Genomic DNA, 24,835 nt, shown 5'->3' on the forward strand with positions numbered 1-24,835 from the left:
AACCATAAACCGGCCACGACCAGGTGCTCCTCACAAGATTTCACCATAAACCAGCCACGACCAGGTGCTCCCTGAAAGATTTCACCATAAACCGGCCACGACCAGGTGCTTCCCACAAGATTTCACCATAAACCGGCCACGACCAGGTGCTCCTCACAAGATTTCACCATAAGCCAGCCACGACCAGGTGCTCCTCACAAGATTTCACCATAAACCGGCCACGACCAGGTGCTCCCCACAAGATTTCACCATAAACCGGCCACGACCAGGTGCTCCTCACAAGATTTCACCATAAGCCAGCCACGACCAGGTGCTCCCCACAAGATTTCACCATAAAACAGCCACGACCAGGTGCTCCCCACAAGATTTCACCATAAACCGGCCACAACCAGGTGCTCCCCACAAGATTTCACCATAAACCGGCCACGACCAGGTGCTCCCCACAAGATTTCACCATAAACCAGCCATGACCAGGTGCTCCCTGCAAGATCTCACCATAAACCGGCCACGACTAGGTGCTCCTCACAAGATTTCACCATAAACCGGCCACAACCAGGTGCTCCCCACAAGATTTCACCATAAACCGGCCATGACTAGGTGCTCCCCACAAGATTTCACCATAAACCGGCCACAACCAGGTGCCCCCCCCACAAGATTTCACCATAAACCGGCCATGACTAGGTGCTCCCCACAAGATCTCACCATAAACCGGCCACGACTAGGTGCTCCTCACAAGATTTCAGCATAAACCGGCCATGACTAGGTGCTCCCCACAAGATTTCACCATAAACCGGCCACGACCAGGTGCTCATCACAAGATTTCACCATAAACCAGCCACGACCAGGTACTCCCCCCAAGGTTTAACCATAAACCGGCCACGACCAGGTGCTCCCCACAAGATTTCACCATAAACCAGCCACGACCAGGTGCTCCTCACAAGACTTCACCATAAACCAGCCACGACCAGGTGCTCCTCACAAGACTTCACCATAAACCGGCCACGACCAGGTGCTCCTCACAAGATTTCACCATAAACCGGCCACGACCAGGTACTCCTCACAAGATTTCACCATAAACCAGCCACGACCAGGTGCTCCCCACAAGATCTCACCATAAACCGGCCACGACCAGGTGCTCCTCACAAGATTTCACCATAAACCAGCCACGACCAGGTGCTCCTCACAAGACTTCACCATAAACCGGCCACGACCAGGTGCTCCTCACAAGACTTCACCATAAACCGGCCACGACCAGGTGCTCCTCACAAGATTTCACCATAAACCGGCCACGACCAGGTGCTCCTCACAAGACTTCACCATAAACCAGCCACGACCAGGTGCTCCTCACAAGACTTCACCATAAACCAGCCACGACCAGGTGCTCCTCACAAGACTTCACCATAAACCAGCCACGACCAGGTGCTCCTCACAAGACTTCACCATAAACCGGCCACGACCAGGTGCTCCTCACAAGATTTCACCATAAACCAGCCACGACCAGGTACTCCCCCCAAGGTTTAACCATAAACCGGCCACGACCAGGTGCTCCCCACAAGATTTCACCATAAACCAGCCACGACCAGGTGCTCCTCACAAGACTTCACCATAAACCAGCCACGACCAGGTGCTCCTCACAAGACTTCACCATAAACCGGCCACGACCAGGTGCTCCTCACAAGATTTCACCATAAACCGGCCACGACCAGGTGCTCCTCACAAGATTTCACCATAAACCAGCCACGACCAGGTGCTCCCCACAAGATCTCACCATAAACCGGCCACGACCAGGTGCTCCTCACAAGATTTCACCATAAACCAGCCACGACCAGGTGCTCCTCACAAGACTTCACCATAAACCGGCCACGACCAGGTGCTCCTCACAAGACTTCACCATAAACCAGCCACGACCAGGTGCTCCTCACAAGACTTCACCATAAACCGGCCACGACCAGGTGCTCCTCACAAGATTTCACCATAAACCGGCCACGACCAGGTGCTCCTCACAAGACTTCACCATAAACCGGCCACGACCAGGTGCTCCTCACAAGATTTCACCATAAACCGGCCACGACCAGGTGCTCCTCACAAGATTTCACCATAAACCAGCCACGACCAGGTGCTCCTCACAAGACTTCACCATAAACCGGCCACGACCAGGTGCTCCTCACAAGATTTCACCATAAACCAGCCACGACCAGGTGCTCCTCACAAGACTTCACCATAAACCAGCCACGACCAGGTGCTCCTCACAAGATTTCACCATAAACCAGCCACGACCAGGTGCTCCTCACAAGACTTCACCATAAACCGGCCACGACCAGGTGGTAACAAGGGACACTGAGGCACCACATGTGGCTCTTATAAACGCCAATCAGCGTATGTGTACCTCTGTATAACCCCACGTATGTCAGTATAAGGTCAAGTACCTCAGTATAACACCATGTATTTCCATATAACCTCATGTACCTCAGTATCGTATAAAGCAGCTGCCTCTCTGCTGTCACTCTCACCACCAGATGGCGACGCTCCATCTACAGCTACGAGCAATTACCCGGATACGCATGCGCACAAGGCGTCTGCAGAAGTTTTCGCCTTAAAGTCACGTGACTCTGACGTCAATAAGATGCGGCTCAGGAGAGACACGTGACACCAATGTCAGGAATCCTGAAAACTCTGATCAGCGGAGGTGAGAACTGACGGTACCCGCATATACCGCTCCTCACAGCCCCCCTCCACCATACACCGCTCCTCACAGCCCCCCTCCGCCATATACCGCTCCTCACAGCCCCCCCTCCACCATATACCGCTCCTCACAGCCCCCCCTCCACCATACACCGCTCCTCACAGCCCCCCTCCACCATACACCGCTCCTCACAGCCCCCCTCCACCATACACCGCTCCTCACAGCCCCCCCTCCACCATACACCGCTCCTCACAGCCCCCCTCCACCATACACCGCTCCTCACAGCCCCCCTCCACCATACACCGCTCCTCACAGCCCCCCTCCACCATACACCGCTCCTCACAGCCCCCCCTCCACCATACACCGCTCCTCACAGCCCCCCTCCACCATACACCGCTCCTCACAGCCCCCCTCCACCATACACCGCTCCTCACAGCCCCCCTCCACCATACACCGCTCCTCACAGCCCCCCTCCGCCACATACCGCTCCTCACAGCCCCCCTCCGCCACATACCGCTCCTCACAGCCCCCCTCCGCCACATACCGCTCCTCACAGCCCCCCTCCACCATATACCGCTCCTCACAGCCCCCCTCCGCCACACAGCGCTCCTCACAGCCCCCCTCCACCATACAGCGCTCCTCACAGCCCCCCTCCACCATATACCGCTCCTCACAGCCCCCCCTCCACCATACACCGCTCCTCACAGCCCCCCTCCACCATACACCGCTCCTCACAGCCCCCCTCCACCATACACCGCTCCTCACAGCCCCCCCTCCACCATACACCGCTCCTCACAGCCCCCCTCCACCATACACCGCTCCTCACAGCCCCCCTCCACCATACACCGCTCCTCACAGCCCCCCTCCACCATACACCGCTCCTCACAGCCCCCCTCCGCCACATACCGCTCCTCACAGCCCCCCTCCGCCACATACCGCTCCTCACAGCCCCCCTCCGCCACATACCGCTCCTCACAGCCCCCCTCCACCATATACCGCTCCTCACAGCCCCCCTCCGCCACACAGCGCTCCTCACAGCCCCCCTCCACCATACAGCGCTCCTCACAGCCCCCCTCCACCATATACCGCTCCTCACAGCCCCCCTCCGCCATACACCGCTCCTCACAGCCCCCCTCCACCATACAGCGCTCCTCACAGCCCCCCTCCACCATATACCGCTCCTCACAGCCCCCCTCCACCACACAGCGCTCCTCACAGCCCCCCTCCACCATATACCGCTCCTCACAGCCCCCCTCCGCCACATACCGCTCCTCACAGCCCCCCTCCACCACACAGCGCTCCTCACAGCCCCCCTCCACCATATACCGCTCCTCACAGCCCCCCTCCGCCATACACCGCTCCTCACAGCCCCCCTCCGCCATACACCGCTCCTCACAGCCCCCCTCCGCCATACAGCGCTCCTCACAGCCCCCCTCCACCATACAGCGCTCCTCACAGCCCCCCTCCACCATACAGCGCTCCTCACAGCCCCCCTCCACCATACAGCGCTCCTCACAGCCCCCCTCCACCATACACCGCTCCTCACAGCCCCCCTCCACCATACAGCGCTCCTCACAGCCCCCCTCCACCATACACCGCTCCTCACAGCCCCCCTCCACCATACACCGCTCCTCACAGCCCCCCTCCGCCACATACCGCTCCTCACAGCCCCCCTCCGCCACATACCGCTCCTCACAGCCCCCCTCCGCCATATACCGCTCCTCACAGCCCCCCTCCGCCACATACCGCTCCTCACAGCCCCCCTCCACCACACAGCGCTCCTCACAGCCCCCCTCCACCATATACCGCTCCTCACAGCCCCCCTCCACCATACACCGCTCCTCACAGCCCCCCTCCGCCACATACCGCTCCTCACAGCCCCCCTCCGCCACATACCGCTCCTCACAGCCCCCCCTCCGCCACGCAGCGCTCCTCACAGCCCCCCCTCCGCCACGCAGCGCTCCTCACAGCCCCCCCTCCGCCACGCAGCGCTCCTCACAGCCCCCCCTCCGCCACGCAGCGCTCCTCACAGCCCCCCCTCCGCCACGCAGCGCTCCTCACAGCCCCCCCTCCGCCACGCAGCGCTCCTCACAGCCCCCCCTCCGCCACGCAGCGCTCCTCACAGCCCCCCCTCCGCCACGCAGCGCTCCTCACAGCCCCCCCTCCGCCACGCAGCGCTCCTCACAGCCCCCCCTCCGCCACGCAGCGCTCCTCACAGCCCCCCCTCCGCCACGCAGCGCTCCTCACAGCCCCCCCTCCGCCACGCAGCGCTCCTCACAGCCCCCCCTCCGCCACGCAGCGCTCCTCACAGCCCCCCCTCCGCCACGCAGCGCTCCTCACAGCCCCCCCTCCGCCACGCAGCGCTCCTCACAGCCCCCCTCCGCCACGCAGCGCTCCTCACAGCCCCCCCTCCGCCACGCAGCGCTCCTCACAGCCCCCCCTCCGCCACGCAGCGCTCCTCACAGCCCCCCCTCCGCCACGCAGCGCTCCTCACAGCCCCCCCTCCGCCACGCAGCGCTCCTCACAGCCCCCCCTCCGCCACGCAGCGCTCCTCACAGCCCCCCCTCCGCCACGCAGCGCTCCTCACAGCCCCCCCTCCGCCACGCAGCGCTCCTCACAGCCCCCCCTCCGCCACGCAGCGCTCCTCACAGCCCCCCCTCCGCCACGCAGCGCTCCTCACAGCCCCCCCTCCGCCACGCAGCGCTCCTCACAGCCCCCCCTCCGCCACGCAGCGCTCCTCACAGCCCCCCCTCCGCCACGCAGCGCTCCTCACAGCCCCCCCTCCGCCACGCAGCGCTCCTCACAGCCCCCCCTCCGCCACGCAGCGCTCCTCACAGCCCCCCCTCCGCCACGCAGCGCTCCTCACAGCCCCCCCTCCGCCACGCAGCGCTCCTCACAGCCCCCCCTCCGCCACGCAGCGCTCCTCACAGCCCCCCCTCCGCCACGCAGCGCTCCTCACAGCCACGCAGCGCTCCTCACAGCCACGCAGCGCTCCTCACAGCCACGCAGCGCTCCTCACAGCCCCCCCTCCGCCACGCAGCGCTCCTCACAGCCCCCCCTCCGCCACGCAGCGCTCCTCACAGCCCCCCCTCCGCCACGCAGCGCTCCTCACAGCCCCCCCTCCGCCACGCAGCGCTCCTCACAGCCCCCCCCTCCGCCTTTTTTTTTTTTTTTTTTTTAGCACCAGTCAGGTACACCTCATAGCTGCCCAAATGGACGCCCAGGACAGGCATTGCTCGTCTTCAGTAACATCAACAGCAATTGATAGTTGGAATAAACAGACTTCATTCACCACATCTTAAGGTGCAGGCTATATTTTCAAGTGTAGGGGTGTGCAGTATGAGGTTCTGCAGCAGCTGAGGTGTGCAGTATGAGGTTCTGCCTCCCCCCCCAGGTTTGATCCTGGCTACGCCTATGGTGTGAATGTAGCCTGAGGATCTAGGCTTTGTCTTAGCTGAGAAAAGTCATAGTTATATTTTTTATATATATATATATATATATATATATATTCAATTCAAAGAAGCTTTATTGGCAGGACTAAATACACATTAGTTTTGCCAAAGCAGGTGTACAGAAGGGAATAGGGATAGGGACTGTAGGGATGTTGGGAAGGGGCTGTAGGAAAGTGGATGGGGCAGATCCAGGATGGGGCAGATCCAGGATGGGGCTATAGAAGTCCATGGCATAGGGAAGGTGGATGGGGGCAGATCCAGGATGAGGCTATAGAAGTCCATGGCATAGGGAAGGTGGATGGGGGATTGGGGCTATCCAGGGTGGGGGCCATAGAAGTCCATGGCATAGGGAAGGTGGATGGGGGGTTGGGGCATATCCAGGGTGGGGGCCATAGAAGTCCATGGCATATCATAGTTCTCTTTCTCGCAGTCTATGGCATTCGCTCACATATTGCGCTGCTATCTCCACTGCTCTCTTCTTCCCCCAGCAGGATGTATGTTTTCTCTTCCTCCTTCATGGTGGTGAAATCCGGGAAGAGATGTGAGAGTCTCCTGAAGTGAGTGTCCCTCACTGCTGAGTACTTGGAGCAGTGTAGCAGGAAGTGGGTCTCATCCTCCAGGGCCTCCTGGTCACAGTGTTGGCATACTCTTTCCTCCCTGGGCTTGTAGCTCTGCCTGTGTCGGCCGGATTCGATGGCCAGACTGTGGGCACTGAGTCTATACCGGCTCAGGATCTTGCGGTCTTTGGGGTCCGGGAGTTTCTCCAGGTATGGAGCCAGTCTGTAGTCTCTCTGTAGACTCTGGTACATGGTCAGTTTCTGTGAGCTGATGATGTCGTTCTTCCAGTCACTTACGTACCTCTCCTGGCCTTCGTCTACCATCTTCCTGATACCGGCTTTTGTCAGGTTGTTGTGACTGGTTTTCTGGTCAGGTTGGGTTTGGGTGAGTTGTTCCGAGGGTCCTGGTTTTTCTGTTTCCCTTACATGTGTCAGGGCTTTATGGTGATGGGAGCTTGGATTGCTCCTACGTAGGCGAATCCAGAATGACAGTGCCCTCTTAAGAACCGTTAGGTGTAGAGGGAATCTGCCCAGCTCGGCCCGGCAAGCACTGTTGGAGGTGCTCCGATGGACTTGGAGAAGGTGCTTGCAGAATTCCAGGTGGAATATTTCTGTTGGGCTTGAATCTCACCTTGACCAGTCTGGGTAGGTGTGAGGACCCCAGACTTCGCTGCCATACAGGAGGATTGGGGCGATGATAGATTCGAAGATTTTTAACCAGACCCTCACTGGTGGCTTTAGATGGTAGAGTTTCCTTCGGATGGCATAGAAGGTTTTGCATGCCTTGTCTTTCAGGGTCTCTATGGCTTGTTTGAAGCTCCCTGATCGGTGAATCTCTAGGCCCAGATAGGTATATTTGTCCGTTCCTGTAAGGGCGCAGTTGTTGAGGATAAATGAAGGGTGCTGGTCTGATTTTCTCTTTCTCTTCTGGAACACCATGATGTTGGTTTTCTTTAGGTTGACCGGTAGAGCCCAGGTGGAGCTGAATTTCTCTAAGATTTTCAGGTTGTCTTGGAGGCCTTTCTCGGTTGGTGACAGAAGCAGCAAGTCATCTGCATACAGCAGGAATTTCACCTGCACGTCGTGGAGGGTGAGACCTGGTGCTGTGGAAGACTCCAGAGCGGTAGCCAGCTCATTGATGTAAATGTTGAAGAGCGTTGGGCTTAGGCTGCAGCCTTGTCTGACTCCCTGGCTCTGCTGGAAATAAGCCGTTCTTCTGCCGTTCACACTCACACTGCAGAGGTTCTCGGTGTAGGAGCTTTTGATAACATCATAGGTCTTTCCTCCTATTCCACTCTCCAGCAGTTTCAGGAATAAGCCTGGGTGCCACACCGAATCAAAGGCCTTTTTAAAGTCCACGAAACAGGCGTATATCTTCCCGTTCTTTGTATTTGTGGACGTGGCTCTGAATGAGGCTGTGCAGGGTGTAGATGTGGTCGGTAGTGCGGTGGTTTGGCATGAAGCCTGCTTGGCTCTTGCTGAGGACGTGTGTGTGTGTGTATATATACACTCACTGGCCACTTTATTAGGTACACCATGCTAGTAACGGGTTGGACCCCCTTTTGCCTTCAGAACTGCCTCAATTCTTCGTGGCAGAGATTCAACAAGGTGCTGGAAGCATTCCTCAGAGATGTTGGACCATATTGACATGATGGCATCACACAGTTGGCGCAGATTTGTCGGCTGCACATCCCTGATGCGAATCTCCCGTTCCACCACATCCCAAAGATGCTCTATTGGATTGAGATCTGGTGACTGAGGAGGCCATTTGAGTACAGTGAACTCATTGTCATGTTCAAGAAACCAATCTGAGATGATTCGAGCTTTATGACATGGCGCATTATCCTGCTGAAAGTAGCCATCAGATGTTGGGTACATTGTGGTCATAAAGGGATGGACATGGTCAGCAACAATACTCAGGTAGGCTGTGGCGTTGCAACGATGCTCAATTGGTACCAAGGGGCCCAAAGAGTGCCAAGAAAAAATTCCCCACACCATGACACCACCACCACCAGCCTGAACCGTTGATACAAGGCAGGATGGATCCATGCTTTCATGTTGTTTACGCCAAATTCTGACCCTACCATCCGAATGTCGCAGCAGAAATCGAGACTCATCAGACCAGGCAACGTTTTTCCAATCTTCTACTGTCCAATTTCGATGAGCTTGTGCAAATTGTAGCCTCAGTTTCCTGTTCTTAGCTGAGAGGAGTGGTACCCAGTGTGGTCTTCTGCTGCTGTAGCCCATCTGCCTCAAAGTTCGACGCACTGTGCGTTCAGAGATGCTCTTCTGCCTACCTTGGTTGTAACGGGTGGCAATTTGAGTCACTGTTGCCTTTCTATCAGCTCGAACCAGTCTGCCCATTCTCCTCTGACCTCTGGCATCAACAAGGCATTTCCGGCCACAGAACTGCCGCTCACTGGATTTTTTTTCTTTTTCGGACCATTCTCTGTAAACCCTAGAGATGGTTGTGCGTGAAAATCCCAGTAGATCAGCAGTTTCTGAAATACTCAGACCAGCCCTTCTGGCACCAACAATCATGCCACGTTCAAAGGCACTCAAATCACCTTTCTTCCCCATACTGATGCTCGGTTTGAACTGCAGGAGATTGTCTTGACCATGTCTACATGCCTAAATGCACTGAGTTGCCGTCATGTGATTGGCAGATTAGAAATTAAGTCTTAACACACAGTTGGACAGGTGTACCTAATAAAGTGGCCAGTGAGTGTATATATATACACACACAGTACAGACCAAAAGTTTGGACACACTTTCTCAAAGAGTTTCCTTTATTTTCATTACTATGAAATTGTAGATTCACTCTGAAGTCATCAAAACTATGAATTACCACATGTGGAATTATATAATTAACAAAAAAGTGTGAAACAACTGAAAACATGTCTTATATTCTATGTTCTTCACAGTAGCCACCTATTTCTTTGATTTCTGCTTTGCACACTCTTGGCATTCTCTTGATGAGCTTCAAGAGGTAGTCACTGGAAATGGTTTTCACTTCCCAGGTGTGCCCTGTCAGGTTTAATAAGTGGGATTTCTTGCCTTATAAATGGGGTTGGGACCATCAGTTGTGTTGTGCAGAAGTCTGGTGGATACACAGGTGATAGTTCTACTGAATAGACAGTAAGGCCGGGGTCACACTAGAGAGGAATACGGACGAGTGAGAGGCGCTAAAAGCACGCATTACACACGGACCAATGATTCTCTATGGGTTTGCTCCCAATAGGCGTATAATTCTCGTCCGTATTCTACGGTCCGTGCCAATCGCAGCATGCTGCGATTGTCAGCGTACTACGCCCGTAATACGCCAATGAAAGCCTATGGGTGCGCTAAAAATCCACATTACACACAGACCACATGTGTGACTTGCGAGAAATACGCACCCGGTGTCTTAGAAAAGCCGACAATTCAGTGCGCTATACAGTAAACTCACACTGACAGGTTTAATAAAGAAACTAAAGAATAGATATATACACATACATGTCATTGAGACAAACATATATATATTTATATTTCACAGAGTTCTTCATAGCAGAATAGCCGCAAATTAAATTGCCGGCTTCTATCAAATCATTGCCCAACCCGACATGAAATGACACATGGTTACATTCAGTAACGCATTTCATTTCATGTTTTTTTTTTTTATATGTCCCTGACTAATAATTAGATGAGGGATTGTGTGCAAAATTTGGGAGTTGTAGTTGTTATTTTAAGGGGTTAATTCGTTGTTAAAAGATGCATGGGCTTCCCATTGCCCTGTAGTGGTGGCGAGTGGGTTAATCTAATAGAGGGTTAATGTCACCATTCAATTGTAAGGTGACATTAACCCTTTGTAAGATTAACCCATTTGCCACCGCTACAGGGCAATGGGAAGCCCACGCATTTTTTAACAACGAATTAACCCCTTAAAATAACAACTACAACTCCCAAATTTTGCACACAAACCCTCATCTAATTATTAGTCAGGGACATATAAAAAAAAACATGAAATGAAATACATGGTTACATTCAGTAAAGCGTCATTTCATGTCGGGTTGGGGAATGATTTGATAGAAGCCGACAATTGAAATAGCAGCTATTCTGCTATGTAGAACTCTGTGAAATATATATATATATATATATGTTTATCTCAATGACTTGTGTGTGTGTGTGTGTGTGTGTATATATGTGTGTATATATATATATATATATATATATATATATATATGTGTATGTATATATGTATATATATATTTCGTTTCTGTTCAAAACCCTGTCATAGGGCTCCATTATATGTCCATTTTGCAAGCCTGCGAGAAAATCTCGCCATACGGATTACACACAGATGCAGACATGCGCAAAATACACGACCACACCTTGCTTACGGATGACATACGGAGCGCTGTTTAGGGGCCATTCATCCGTATTACGCATGTAAACTACGGACTGTATTTTGCGTCTGTTAGTGTGACCCCGGCCTTAGAATTTGTATTATGACAAGAAAAAAGCCACTAAGTAAAGAAAAACGAGTGGCCATCATTACTTTAAGAAATGAAGGTCAGTCAGTCCGAAAAATTGGGGAAACTTTGAAAGTGTCCCCGAGTGCAGTGGCAAAAAAGATCAAGCGCTACAAAGAAACTGGCTCACATGAGGACCGCTCCAGGAAAGGACCAAGAGTCACCTCTGCTGCGGAGGATAAGTTCATCCGAGTCACCAGCCTCACAAATCGCAGGTTAACAGCAGCTCAGATTAGAGGCCAGGTCAATGCTACACAGAGTTCTAGCAGCAGACACATCTCTACAACAACTGTTAAGAGGAGACTTTATGCAGCAGGCCTTCATGGTAAAATAGCTGCTAGGAAACCACTGCTAAGGACAGGCCACAAGCAGAAGAGACTTGTTTGGGCTAAAGAACACAAGGAATGGACATTAGACCAGTGGAAATCTGTGCTTTGGTCTGATGAGTCCAAATTTGAGATCTTTGGTTCCAACCACCGTGTCTTTGTGCGACTCAGAAAAGGTGAACGGATGGACTCTACATGCCTGGTTCCCACCGTGAAGCATGGAGGAGGAGGTGTGATGGTGTGGGGGGGCTTTGCTGGTGACACTGTTGGGGATTTATTCAAAATTGAAGGCATACTGAACCAGCATGGCTACCACAGCATCTTGCAGCGGCATGCTATTCCGTCCGGTTTGCGTTTACTTGGACCATCATTTATTTTTCAACAGGACAATGACCCCAAACACACCTCCAGGCTGTGTAAGGGCTATCTGACCAAGAAGGAGAGTGATGGGGTGCTACGCCAGATGACCTGGCCTCCACAGTCACCAGACCTGAACCCAATCAAGATGGTTTGGGGTGAGCTGGACCGCAGAGTGAAGGCAAAAGGGCCAACAAGTGCTAAGCATCTCTGGGAACTCCTTCAAGACTGTTGGAAGACCATTTCCGGTGAATACCTCTTGAAGCCCATCAAGAGAATGCCAAGAGTGTGCAAAGCAGTCATCAAAGCACAAGGTGGCTACTTTGAAGAACCTAGAATATAAGACATATTTATTTGGACTCCCATGACAGCACCACGAGAGAGGGGATCCGCCCTTTAGGAACAGGAAACCTACAGATACAAAAGGGCGGCACCTCTCCCACGCATCAGTTGGTTTCCTGTTCCTGAGGGGATGGGATCCTACAGAAGACCGGATCCCAGGGCCGGCCGGCCGATACAGGTAGCGAGGGGGTCTCCTACCTCGGCCTGGTGCGGAACTCCTGGAAGACGCCACGGTGGCCCAGGATGGGTGGCACGGCGGTGGCGTATGCAGCAGGGAGCGGCGTCCGGAGGAGGTCCGTCTCCAGGGTAAGGCCGCCGCCGGTGAGTATGCCCCCCCCCGGGGGCTCCCGGCTCCGGCGGCGCAAGTGCGGTGGTAACGGGGGCCTGCGGGGTGCTGCGACCGGGGAGCGCTGCATTCCGGAGCGCTGCATTCCGGAGCGCCCGGGCGTCCCGCGTGACTTCCGGTCATGTCGGGGTCGCGGTGACGTCAGGGGGCGGGCGGAGGATGCGCTTCCGGGTCGGTGGCGCCACTGCGCAGGCGCGAGAAACCAAGATGGCGGCGCCCATCGCAAACGCCGATAAGCGTCGGCTCTCCGGCCAGGAGCGGCGCCAGCTGGGGAAGGGAGCCCTATTAAGGGGGGAGGGGCGCTGCAGGAATACTGCTGTCCGGAGGAGGGGTATATAGGCAGGACCCTGGCAGGGTGCCTTGCCTTGGCCACATTATTACGAGCAGTAATGGAGAGCGATCAGCAGCAGCGACAAGCATCACTACCGCCCCTGGATGACCTTCGGCAGGTCAAGCAGAAAAAGAAAGAGTCCCGTGACAGTAAGGAACGTGCGGGACGAAGTGACCAATCCATTCATAAAAGCTCCTCTAGGCAGACAGGAGCATCGACTGAGAAGAATCCCCCTCATTCTCCGGTACTTGATTGTGGCACTGGTAAGTGATCTTCGTGAAAGTTCACTCAGTGACGGGGCCCCCTTCTGTGTTTTATTCTAGGGGAAGAAGGCTACAAGTAAAACTAAAAACAGGGAATGCGCACTCTGTGCATGCCCATTACCAGACTCATGCCCCAAAAAATTGTGCCCCCCCCTGTATTCAGCAGACAGTGGCGGAAGAGTCGCCCGCGGTAGCGGCGAGTTTAAGGGACATAGTCAGGGCAGTGATGAAGGAAACCCTAAAGTCTTTGTCTCAGCCGGAAAGTCTAAGGGGCGGGGTCCCGGTGGAGTCCGATTCCTCGGCAGAATGGAGGAGAAGTAGAGACTCCCAGGCTTCATCTCCCTCGTCCTCCTCAGGAGATGAGGACTCTGGGCGGTTTTGTTTGCCACTTGACCGAGTAGACAAGCTGGTCAAAGCAGTCAGAGAGACAATGGAAGTAGAGGAGCCTAAGCCCCAGTTATCCATGCAGGATGTCATGTTCGGGGGGCTGGAGAGGAAGCGTAGAGTCTTCCCATTAAATCAGAAGATCCAGGATCTGATCCACAGAGAGTGGAAAAAACCGGATAAAAGAGGGTTGCTACCACCAGCCCTCAAACGCAGATATCCCTTCGACGATCCGGCAGTGAATTCTTGGGACAAGGCCCCCAAATTAGATGCAGCCATTGCGAAGGCATCGAAAAGATCCTCGCTACCCTTTGAGGACATGGGATCCCTTAAAGATCCCCTAGACAGGAAGGCAGATACCTTCCTTAAGAATACCTGGGAAATGGCTGCCGGGTCCTTAAGACCAGCAGTGGCATCAACATGCACGGCCAGGTCCATGATGGTCTGGTTGGACCAGTTGGAGTCGCAATTAAAACAGGGTACGTCAAGGCAAACAATTCTTGGGGCCCTACCAACAATCCAAGAGGGAGCAGCATTCCTAGCAGATGCCTCGGCGGATGCAGTAAGAATGGCCGCCAGGGCAGCAGGTCTCTCTAATGCGGCTCGTAGAGCCCTGTGGCTAAAGTGCTGGCAGGGAGACATTCAGTCCAGGGCGAAGCTCTGTACTATTCCGTGTGAGGGTGAATATTTGTTCGGCGCAGTCCTGGACGAACTGCTTGAGAAGGCTGGGGACGACAAGAAAAAATTCCCAAATCTCTGGTCTGCGTCCTACCGACGTCCATTTGGTAGGAGATTCGGTCAGGGGAGAAGGCGCAATTCTTCACCTAATAGAGACCGTCCCAGATGGGAAGATAGAAGGAGAAGAGGTATGGGCTACATGTTCAGACGCTCGTCGAGAGATTGAAAGAGACAGAATCAATGACTAGTAATTCCCGTGGGGGGTAGACTGTCATCCTTCCTCCCAGCATGGTTACAGATTACAAATAGTGACTGGGTGCGCAAGGTAATATCCACCGGGCTTAGATTGGAGTTTACCCAGGTCCCGCGGGATACCTTTAAACCAACTCCTTTAAGATCTTCACCCCTCGAACAAGCAGCTTTAGAAGCGGAGGTCTTGAGCCTATGCCAGAAAAACGTCCTGATAGAGGTTCCAGAATCTGAGAGAGGTAGAGGGTTCTACTCTCCCTTATTCCTAATTCAAAAACCTGATAAAACATTTAGAACGATTATTAATTTACGTTTCCTTAATGAGTTTTTGGTTAATCGTACTTTTAAGATGGAGTCCATCAATACAACAATAAAAATATTGTTTAAAGGGTGTGTTATGGCAGTCATAGATTTGAAAGATGCGTACTATCATGTACCTATCCATGCAGATTTCCAGCAGTACCTGAGAGTGGCGGTTTCAGTAGACGGCACAGTCCGTCATTATCAGTATAGAGCCCTTCCCTTTGGTCTCTCAGCAGCACCCCGGGTATTTACAAAAATAGTGGCCGAGGTTATGGCTCATTTACGGGAAGTGGACATCTTAATTGTTCCATATTTAGATGATTTTTTGATTGTGGGAAAATCGGTGGGCCATTGTATATCCCAGATAGAAAGAGCTAAGTCCAGGTTAGAAAACCTCGGATGGATATTAAACTACGAGAAATCCCGACTCCAGCCCTTAAAGATACAGAAGTTTCTAGGCTTACTATTAAATTCAGAAACTCGGCAGTGTCTGTTGCCATTGGATAAATTGCAAAAGATACAGCAGCAGGTTCTTCGGGCGATTGATAATCCTTCTATGACCCTCAGACAGGCCATGTCCCTGTTAGGCTCTCTAACCTCATGCATCCCAGCAGTCAGGTGGGCAAAATTCCATACGAGAGCCCTTCAGAAGGACGTCCTGGTTAATAGCAGGGCCTTGGAAGACTCCTTACAGGGTCGAGTGTTGCTAAGCCCCTCAGCTGTTACATCGCTTAGATGGTGGCTCGATGACGAGAACCTAGCCTCAGGGGTGCCCTGGATAACGCAGATAACCCGTATTATAACCACAGATGCTAGTCCCTTCGGTTGGGGGCCCATATGGGGGACATAGTGGTACAAGGACATTGGGATTCTGATGCTGAGATCTCATCCAACCAGAGAGAGCTATTGGCGATAGAGCGGGCAGTCAAAAAACTCATTATGTACCTACAGGGCCATCACGTGAGGATACTCTCGGACAACCAGGTAGTGGTAGCATATGTCAACCACCAAGGTGGAACCCGCTCCGACGCCCTGATGCGGATAACAGAACGTCTCCTTCAGATAGCAGAGGAAAGTTTTCTATCTTTAACGGCCCTCCACATCAGAGGAAAGGACAACGTGAAGGCAGACTTTCTAAGCCGCAAGGCTCTAAAGCAAGGAGAATGGGCTTTGAACAGGGATATTTACCACCAGATTGTCCGCAGATGGGGTCAGCCAGAGGTAGACCTCTTTGCCACCAGAGAAAACAGGAAAGAAAAATCGTTCTGCTCTCTGACTCCCAGGGAAAATCCACTGGCAGTGGATGCCCTCCTGATAAGATGGAACTTTTCTCTGGCATACGCCTTCCCGCCATTAAATCTTCTACCTCAGGTAGTAAGGAAGATTGGGCAAGAGTCATATTAATTGCCCCCTTTTGGCCCAGGAGGACCTGGTTCGCATGGTTGAGGACCATGTCGGTATGCGATCCCTGGGTACTGCCAAACCTTCCGGATCTCCTCTACCAGGGGCCAGTCAGCCACCCGCAAGTAGCGGGACTCCATTTGATGGCGTGGTGTTTGAGAGGACACTATTAAAGGATAGAGGGTTCTCCAAGAATTTAATTGATACCCTCCTAAAAAGCAGGAAACTAAATACCACTAACATCTATGCTAGGACCTGGAAGCGATTCCTGTCCACCTTTCAGTTTGATGTCAGAGACGGAATTCCCACAAAACATATTCTGGAATTTCTCCAGAAGGGTCTCGAATTGGGTCTCTCCACAAGTACATTAAAAGTACAGGTTTCAGCCTTAGGAGCCTTGTTTGCATGTGATATTCCCAATAACTATTGGGTAGCAAGGTTCATCAAAGCGGCGGCTAGATCGAGACCCATACACAAGGACAGATGTGTGCCTTGGGACTCAAACTTAGTCCTTACAGCCATGACAGAAAGTCCGTTTGAACCTTTGGATTCTGCCTCATTAAAGATTATATCTCTTAAGGCAGCATTTCTGGTAGCGATAACATCCGCACGTAGAGTGAGCGACATACAGGCACTTTCCAGATTGCCCCCTTACACAGAGTTCTTACAGGATAGAGTAATCCTAAGGCCAGATCCAGCATACCTTCCCAAGGTAGCATCACAATTTCACAGGACACAAGAGATAGTTCTGCCTTCCTTCCTCCCTAATCCGAACAACCTTAAGGAGCAAAAACTTCAGGCATTAGATATTAGGAGATGCTTACTTAAATATTTAGCAGCCACGGATCCTTGGAAGAAGGAGAATGCATTATTCCTATCCTTCCAAGGTCTCAGGAAAGGTTGTAGGGTATCGAAACGCACATTAGCAAGGTGGATTAGGGAGGCTATCTCTCTTGCCTACACAGCAGGTGGAGGTCCGGCTCCGCAGAACCTGAGGGCGCATTCCACTCATGCCATGGCATCATCTTGGGCAGAAAGATCTGGAGTGTCAATTGATCAGATATGTAAGGCGGCCACCTGGTCATCTCCTTCCACCTTTTTTAACCACTATTGGTTAGATATGGGTGCCTCCTCAGATCTCACCTTTGGGCTAAGGGTGCTGCAGGCTGTAGTCCCTCCCTAAATTAATTTTACATCTCTGTAATTCTCTTGTGGTGCTGTCATGGGAGTCCGAATAAAGTATTAAGTTACGTACCGGTAACGGTATTTTTCGGAAGCCCATGACAGCACCCTTAGTTCCCTCCCTTGTTCACATATAGGGGTGCACTCCTTTAGAAGATTGTCCACAATTTACTGTATGAGGGAGATGGTATAAAAATATTTCTGGTAAATAGGGTAGATAGGTTATATATATTATATGTTGTGTACTAACCATGGTAGCCTCTCAAGCTCTGTAATCCAACTGATGCGTGGGAGAGGTGCCGCCCTTTTGTATCTGTAGGTTTCCTGTTCCTAAAGGGCGGATCCCCTCTCTCGCGGTGCTGTCATGGGCTTCCGAAAAATACCGTTACCGGTACGTAACTTAATACTTTTCTGTTGTTTCACACTCTTTTGGTAATTATATAATTCCACATGTGTTAATTCATAGTTTTGATGCCTTCAGAGTGAATCTACAATATTCAGTCATGAAAATAAAGAAAACTCTTTGAATGAGGTGTCCAAACTTTGCTCTGTACTGTATATATGTGATCGATATTATACAGTGTATTACATATTTACAATTTATTACAGTTTTTTGTGTTCTAAAGTTGTATTCCAATAAATATGTTCTATCTAAATATCTTGATTATTGGATCATAGAAATGATTAAATGTCTGATGTTCACATTGTACTACAATACATTTTTCACTTAACTATAAGCAATATATGTGGGAGTCGGTGTAAGGGATGTTGAGGAGTCGGAGTCGCAGGTTTGGTTTACCGACTCCACAGCCCTGCCTCGCGCCGCTCCGCATGCAGCTCCTCGTGCCCCTCCTTACACTGTTCCTCACACACCTCCACACACTGTTCCTCACACACCTTCACGTACCCCTCCATACACACCTTCACACACCTCCACGTACCCCTCCATACACACCTCCACACACTGTTCCTCACACACCTTCACGTACCCCTCCATACACACCTTCACACACCTCCACGTACCCCTCCATACACCGCTCCTCACACACCTCCATACACGCACCCCTCCTCACACCACTCCATACAGTTCCTCACACACCGCTCCTCACACACCTCCATATACCGCCCCTCCACGCACCGCTCATCACACACCGCTCCGCACACACGCCTCCATACACCGCCCCTCCACCCACCCCTCCTCGTACTGCTCCTCCACACACACCTCAATACACCCCTCCACACAAAGCTCCACGTACCCCTCCACATACCGCTCCTCAATACACCCCTCCACGTACTACTCCTCTATACACACACCTCCACATACCCCTCCTCATATACCTTCTTATAACCCCTCCTAAACCCTCTTCTCCCCTCCTCGTATACCAGCCCCTTTTCCCTCTTTGGACACCTGCTTCTCCCTCCTTTGGACACTTGCTTCGCGTCTCCTCTTCTCCCCCCTTTGGACACCTGCTTCGCATCTCCTCCTCTCCCCCCGTTTGGACACATGTATTGCGCTGACTCGCGCCCTTCTCCCTCCCATACACCCGCCTTGTACAACTTCCTGTGCATCTCTCCAGCTTCCCTATTTCCCCCTCCCATATGCACGTTTTGTGCCCCTCATGCACCTTCCCCGCTCTTCTCCCCCCTCAAATTTGCACTATGCCCTCGTTCCCCACCCTTTGTACTCTCCCCTGCTCCGTACTCCTGCCCCGCTTCCCTCTACTCCCCCCTGCTCCGTACTCCTGCCCCGCTTCCCTCTTCTCCCCCCTGCTCCGTACTCCTGCCCCGCTTCCCTCTTCTCCCCCCTGCTCCGTACTCCTGCCCCGCTTCCCTCTTCTCTCCCCTGCTCCGTACTCCTGCCCCGCTTCCCTCTTCTCCCCCCTGCTCTGTACTACTGCTGTTCCGCTTCCCTCGGCTCTGTACTACTGCTGTTCCGCTTCCCTCTTCTCCCCCCTGCTCCGTACTCCTGCCCCGCTTCCCTCTTCTCCCCTCGGCTCCGTACTCCTGCCCCGCTTCCCTCTTCTCCCCTCGGCTCTGTACTCCTGCCCCGCTTCCCTCGGCTCTGTACTCCTGCCCCGCTTCCCTCGGCTCTGTACTCCTGCCCCGCTTCCCTCGGCTCTGTACTCCTGCCCCGCTTCCCTCGGCTCTGTACTCCTGCCCCGCTTCCCTCGGCTCTGTACTCCTGCCCCGCTTCCCTCTTCTCCCCCCTGCTCCGTACTTCTGCCCCGCTTCCCTCTTCTCCCCCCTGCTCCGTACTTCTGCCCCGCTTCCCTCTTCTCCCCCCTGCTCCGTATTCCTGGCCCGCTTCCCTCTCTTGCCCCGCTTCCCTCCTCTCCTCCCCTGATCCGTACTCTTGCCCCGCTTCACTCTTTCCCCCCCCCGCTCCGTACTCCTGCCCCGCTTCCCTCTCCTGTCCCCCTGCTCTGTACTCCTGCCCCGCTTCACTCTTTCCCCCCCCCGCTCCGTACTCCTGCCCCGCTTCCCTCTTCTCCCCCCCTGCTCCGTACTCCTGCCCCGCTTCCCTCTTCTCCCCCCCTGCTCCGTACTCCTGCCCCGCTTCCCTCTTCTCCCCCCCTGCTCCGTACTCCTGCCCCGCTTCCCTCTTCTCCCCCCCTGCTCCGTACTCCTGCCCCGCTTCCCTCGTCTCCCCCCCCTGCTTGTACTCCTGCCCGCTTCCCTCATTCTGCTTGTTAGGCAACACACTCTGACTTTGATTTTCCAGGGTTGAGGAGCCTCTTGCGGCCCCTACACTGCACCAGGGGTGTGAGTTGGTGGGATGCAGCACAGGAGGGGTCCCCGAGCAAGATACTTGATGGTGAGGAGCCCCCTGCAGTTCCATACTGGGAGGATGAGCCTCCTCCTTATGTCATGGACAAGTACACAGAACCTGCAGGTGAGGCCGTGAAGCCGGGCCGACGAGAGAGCACAAGGGCAAACTTCCTGAAGCCTGAGGTCTCCCTACAGCGGCTACAGGTGAGGGGCGGCTGATGGTCCTCCACGGGGGGGTCCCGCCTGCTGGCAGCTGATCCGTTCCTCTTGTCTCCGCAGGCTGCTGGCAGTATCATCTCCATTGTGTTTGGGCTAAAGAGACTGGCGTGGGCCCATGTGGACTGGACCCTGACGGTGAGAGACTGGCAGCAACACGAGTGGTCCCAGGTGACGAAGGCACGGCAGCACCCCGACCTCTACCTGGCAGATGTAAGTGGCATTTACATGGGGCTACTGGGGTCTGGGCCGTGTCTGAGCTTGTGTCCTCTCCGCAGGTGTCCGCCGCTGTCTCCATTCTCCCGGCCGCTGACATCTACATCCTGGAGAAAAGCTCACTGTCCGCCCAGAACTCTGCCATGTTTCCCATCACCCTGCATGTGCGGGTAGTGGAGGCTATGTTGTACGCGCTGCTGAACCCGGGCTATGCTGCAGAGCAGGAGCACAGGGTGTTCAGTGTGGCCCGAACCACTGTGGGGAAGCACTTTGACATTATGGTAGGCGGCGCGAAGACGAGCGGCGTGGACTTGGTGCAGCGGCTGGTGGAGGAGGCGAGCACACGGGAGCAGCCGCGGGTCCGCTTCACCCCAGAGCTGATCTCCCATTACAAGCACAGACTGCACCCCCGCGGCCAGTACCGCCACGAGGAGATGTGTGACGCTCTGCTGCAGGCCATCGCCGTGCTGGAGCTGGCTGGGCACCGCTGATTGTTACAGAGGTGTCCATACTGATGGTGGTCACTTAGCCGCTGCAGGCTATCATGGTGCAGCAATAAAACTCCTGACATCCTATGTGCTGCTGCAGGCCATCAGTGTGCGGCGGTAAAGCTCATGACATCCTCTGTACTGCCGCAGGCCATCAGGGTGCGGCGGGAAGACTCCTGACATCCTCTGTGCTGCCGCAGGCCATCGGTGCGGCGGGAAAACTCCTGACATCCTCTGTGCCGCCGCAGGCCATCAGGGTGCGGCGGTAAGACTCCTGACATCCTCTGTGCCGCCGCAGGCCATCAAGGTGCGGCGGGAAAACTGACGTCCTCTGTGCCGCCGCAGGCCATCAGGGTGCGGCGGTAAGACTCATGACATCCTCTGTGCCGCCGCAGGCCATCAGGATGCGGCGGGAAGACTCCTGACATCCTCTGTGCCGCCGCGGGCCATCAAGGTGCGGCGGGAAAACTGACATCCTCTGTGCCGCCGCAGGCCATCAGGGTGCGGCGGTAAGACTCCTGACATCCTCTGTGCTGCCGCAGGCCATCAGGGTGCGGCGGGAAAACTCCTGACATCCTCTGTGCCGCCGCAGGCCATCAGTGTGCGGCGGTAAGACTCCTGACATCCTCTGTGCCGCCGCAGGCCATCAGGATGCGGCGGGAAGACTCCTGACATCCTCTGTGCTGCCGCAGGCCATCAGTGTGCGGCGGGAAAAGTCCTGACATCCTCTGTGCCGCTGCAGGCCATCAGGGTGCGGCGGGAAAACTCCTGACATACTGTGCCACCGCAGGCCATCAGTGTGCAGTAAAACTCCCGCAGGGGTCCATACTGTGGGGAATGGAGTGGTGGTGCCTGCCCCCATCTCCTGACAGCCTCTGTGCTGCTGCCAGCCACGGTGATCATGGCACGTGGTGTACCCCCTCCCCCGGTCATTTCCTGCCTTCCTCGGTGCTGCGGTAGGAGCTATGGTTAGCACTTCCTCTGTATTATGAGATGCTGCTTGTCGAGTGTGGGAGACAGTCAGTATGGTCGCTGGTCCGGCCTCACAGTTGCTGTAGTGAAGTGATTCTAAGGCACAGAAATGGCTGATGGGGGCCGGCCTCCTCCATAGTCAGTGCAGCAGACGCTCACGGTTTGTGGGTCACTAATCCCAGCTCTTTACCCCATCCTGCCCTGCGGTGTGATGGTGGCAACACTGGTAGGGATCAGGGGCTGCAGGAAGATAGGGCAGTGGTGTATTACCCCCTCCCCCACATCCGGCTTGTGACCGCTGCTGCAGAAGTTCCTTGACAGAAGACACTCGTACAGAGGTGTCATGGCAGTAGCTAAGCAGCCCCTCCCCAGTACTACACCAAAGGTTGTGACTAATGATGAGCGGCCGTGCTAGAGTAAGGTGTTCAGAGCTCATGCGTCCAAGCCCCCGTGGTATTTAGACAGCAGGAGCCACGGGGCTCAGACCTAGTATTGTGCAGGGTAGTCACAGTACAGCACCGGGAGGTGCATGGTAGTCACAACGCCAGGCTGGGGGGGTACAGACCACATCACTCAAAGTTGCCTTTAATTTCCAGAATATATATAAAAAAAAAAAAAAACAAATGTATAATATAAAATTCTGGGAATAAAAAAAATAAAAATCACAAGATCCGAGCAGCCGTGAAGTCACCTGGGCGCCCCTGACTACTGCCGGTGGAGCAATCATAAGCACTGGGATCCCCCCCAACCACAGTCAGTGGCACGATCATAAGCAGAAACCTCCTGACCAACGCCAGTAGAGCTATCATAAGCACCAGGACCCCCGCCGGGACGACATTGTCATAAATAGATAAATGTGGAGATAAATAAAAAGATGAAGTCTCTGTACAGAATACAGGAAGTGCACGATTCCTCCACCACCACGAGCCGCTCCGGGTACAACCCCCGCTGCCACCACATGTATTATGTTTAGGGAACATCCTCCATCCAAATCACATCTAGTTCTGAAAGTTCTCCACCGTCCTTCACATGTAGTTTAGGGGGAGTCCTCAGCCATCCCTCACGTGGAGCTCAGGGGGGAGTCCTCCGCCATCTCTCACGTGGAGCTCAGGGGGGAGTCCTCCGCCATCCCTCACGTGGAGCTCAGGGGGGAGTCCTCCGCCATCCCTCACATGGAACTCGGGGAGTCAGCGGACGTAGTTCTGGACGTCACCTGTAGTTCAGGGGAAGTCCTCCGCCAGAATGCGGAGTGTTGCCTTCGGAAGCTCGAGGTGGATGCCCTCCAAGTAGTGAAGGAACCTGAGGAGACAGAAAAACACGGTCAGAACTGAAGAGCACACTATGGTCACATTATCAGCACTACTCACGTCCTCAAGGCCATGAGGGTTCTCCTGGTTCAAGACGGAGATAGATCATCATCTTGATATCAGGGGGGGTTGAAAATAACAAAGGACACACACAGCAAGGCCGATGAGGTGGTCAGTAGGCCAACACAACTCTCAGCAGGAGAGAATCACCCATCACAGAGATCATCCAAGAGAAACGCTTTCAATCCCAGTGGCGCTCACACCAAGATCATTATCTCCAAAGGCACAACCTCATACAACATGGCTAAGGAGACGTCATCCAGACATGGGGGACTCCAGATCCCCCTAAGTGACCGGAAACCTCAGGAAACTCAATCCAGACGTCGAGGACACGATATCCCCCTATAGAAGAAACCAGAAATCTCAGAAGCCTCAATCGAAACGTGGAGGACAACAGATAGCCCCCTACAGAAGAGACCAGAAACCCCAGGCAAGGAGCCTCAATCCAGACGTGGAGGACACCACATCCCCCTAAACAGACTGAAAACCTCAGGAGCCTCAATCCAAATGAGGACACCAAATTACCCCCTACAGAAGAGACCGGAAAACGGCTGCAGAGTCAGTCGGTGTTCATTTTGGTGGAGTCAGAGTTGGAGTCGGTATAAAATGGACCAACTCTTTAAAATATATAATAAATTGGGTTCAGTGCTGTGATTTCTTAATAATTTGGGAAAGTTATAAAATAACCTGTAAATGTTCTGTTCCTGATCTCAAGATCTCGCCTTTTAGTTCAGATAAATCTGTGCCGCATTTTATGTACATGCTCAGTAGTGAGCAGTGCTGTGGAGTCAGGGTCATGGAGTCAAAGTCCGTGGTTTGGCTTACTGACGCCACAGTCCTGCCGGAAACCTCAGGAGCCTATAGAAGAGAGCAAAAATCTCAATCCAGATGTGGAGGACACCAGATTCCCACTACAGAAGAGACCTAAAACCTCAAGAGCCTTAATCTAGACATGGAAGACTCCAGAACCCCCCTAAATGATCAAAAACAAGGAGACAATACAGATATAGAGTACACCAGATCCCTTATAGAAGAGACGGGAAACGTGGAGGACACCATATTTCCCATAAATAGGAGGCTGGAAACCTTAGGAGCCTCAATCTAGATGTGTGGATGAAACAGGATCCCCCATAAAGACACAGAAAACCTCAGGAGCCGCAATCCAGATGTGGAGGACACCAGATCCCCACTCCACGACAGAAGAGACCGGAAATCTTAAAAACCTCAATTCAGACATGAAGAACATGACATCCCCCTAAAGAAGAAACCGGAAATCTCAGAAGCCTAAATCCAGAGGTGGAGGACACCAGATCCCCCCTAAAGAGACAGATCACAATGCAGATAGAGGTTCACACCCAGGATTCCTCTGAGAGCTCCAGGACCTAACTGTGGAGACTGTCTCCTGACTCAACAGCCTGAGAATCTGAGCAGCTACTTGTACC

The 24,835-nt window shown here is 53.7% G+C and overlaps 2 protein-coding genes across 4 annotated transcripts in view; one reads left to right on the forward strand and one right to left on the reverse strand.

Annotated features, from left to right (window-relative positions):
- The first annotated feature begins 2,551 nt into the window (after positions 1-2,551).
- Positions 2,552-22,112, forward strand: TEFM (transcription elongation factor, mitochondrial). The gene is made up of 4 exons (XM_073563819.1): positions 2,552-2,686; positions 20,088-20,338; positions 20,414-20,563; positions 20,629-22,112. The coding sequence occupies exons 1-4, from the start codon at positions 2,653-2,655 to the stop codon at positions 21,055-21,057; spliced, it is 864 nt and encodes a 287-aa protein (XP_073419920.1). The 5' UTR covers positions 2,552-2,652; the 3' UTR covers positions 21,058-22,112.
- Positions 22,113-22,584: 472 nt separating this feature from the next.
- Positions 22,585-24,835, reverse strand: part of ATAD5 (ATPase family AAA domain containing 5) — a 57,626-nt gene continuing 55,375 nt past the window's right edge. For all 3 annotated transcript variants that reach the window (XM_073563815.1, XM_073563814.1, XM_073563816.1), the window contains one exon: positions 22,585-23,325. In XM_073563815.1, coding sequence (XP_073419916.1) covers positions 23,247-23,325 — 79 coding nt within the window. In that variant the 3' untranslated portion in view covers positions 22,585-23,246. The remainder of the gene's footprint in view (positions 23,326-24,835) is intronic.

This window comes from Dendrobates tinctorius, unplaced genomic scaffold, assembly GCF_039654945.1.
Source record: "Dendrobates tinctorius isolate UK_male_01 unplaced genomic scaffold, ASM3965494v1 ptg000399l, whole genome shotgun sequence".
NCBI classification, from domain to species: Eukaryota; Metazoa; Chordata; class Amphibia; order Anura; family Dendrobatidae; genus Dendrobates; species Dendrobates tinctorius.

Bases quoted from the DNA above. Each gene is read 5' to 3' on its own strand.
- TEFM (XM_073563819.1), top strand. From the start codon at position 2,653: ATGTCAGGAATCCTGAAAACTCTGATCAGCGGAG. The intron at 2,687-20,087 runs GTGAGAACTGAC...TTGATTTTCCAG, and splicing joins GAAAACTCTGATCAGCGGAG to GGTTGAGGAGCCTCTTGCGG. The intron at 20,339-20,413 runs GTGAGGGGCGGC...TTGTCTCCGCAG, and splicing joins TCTCCCTACAGCGGCTACAG to GCTGCTGGCAGTATCATCTC.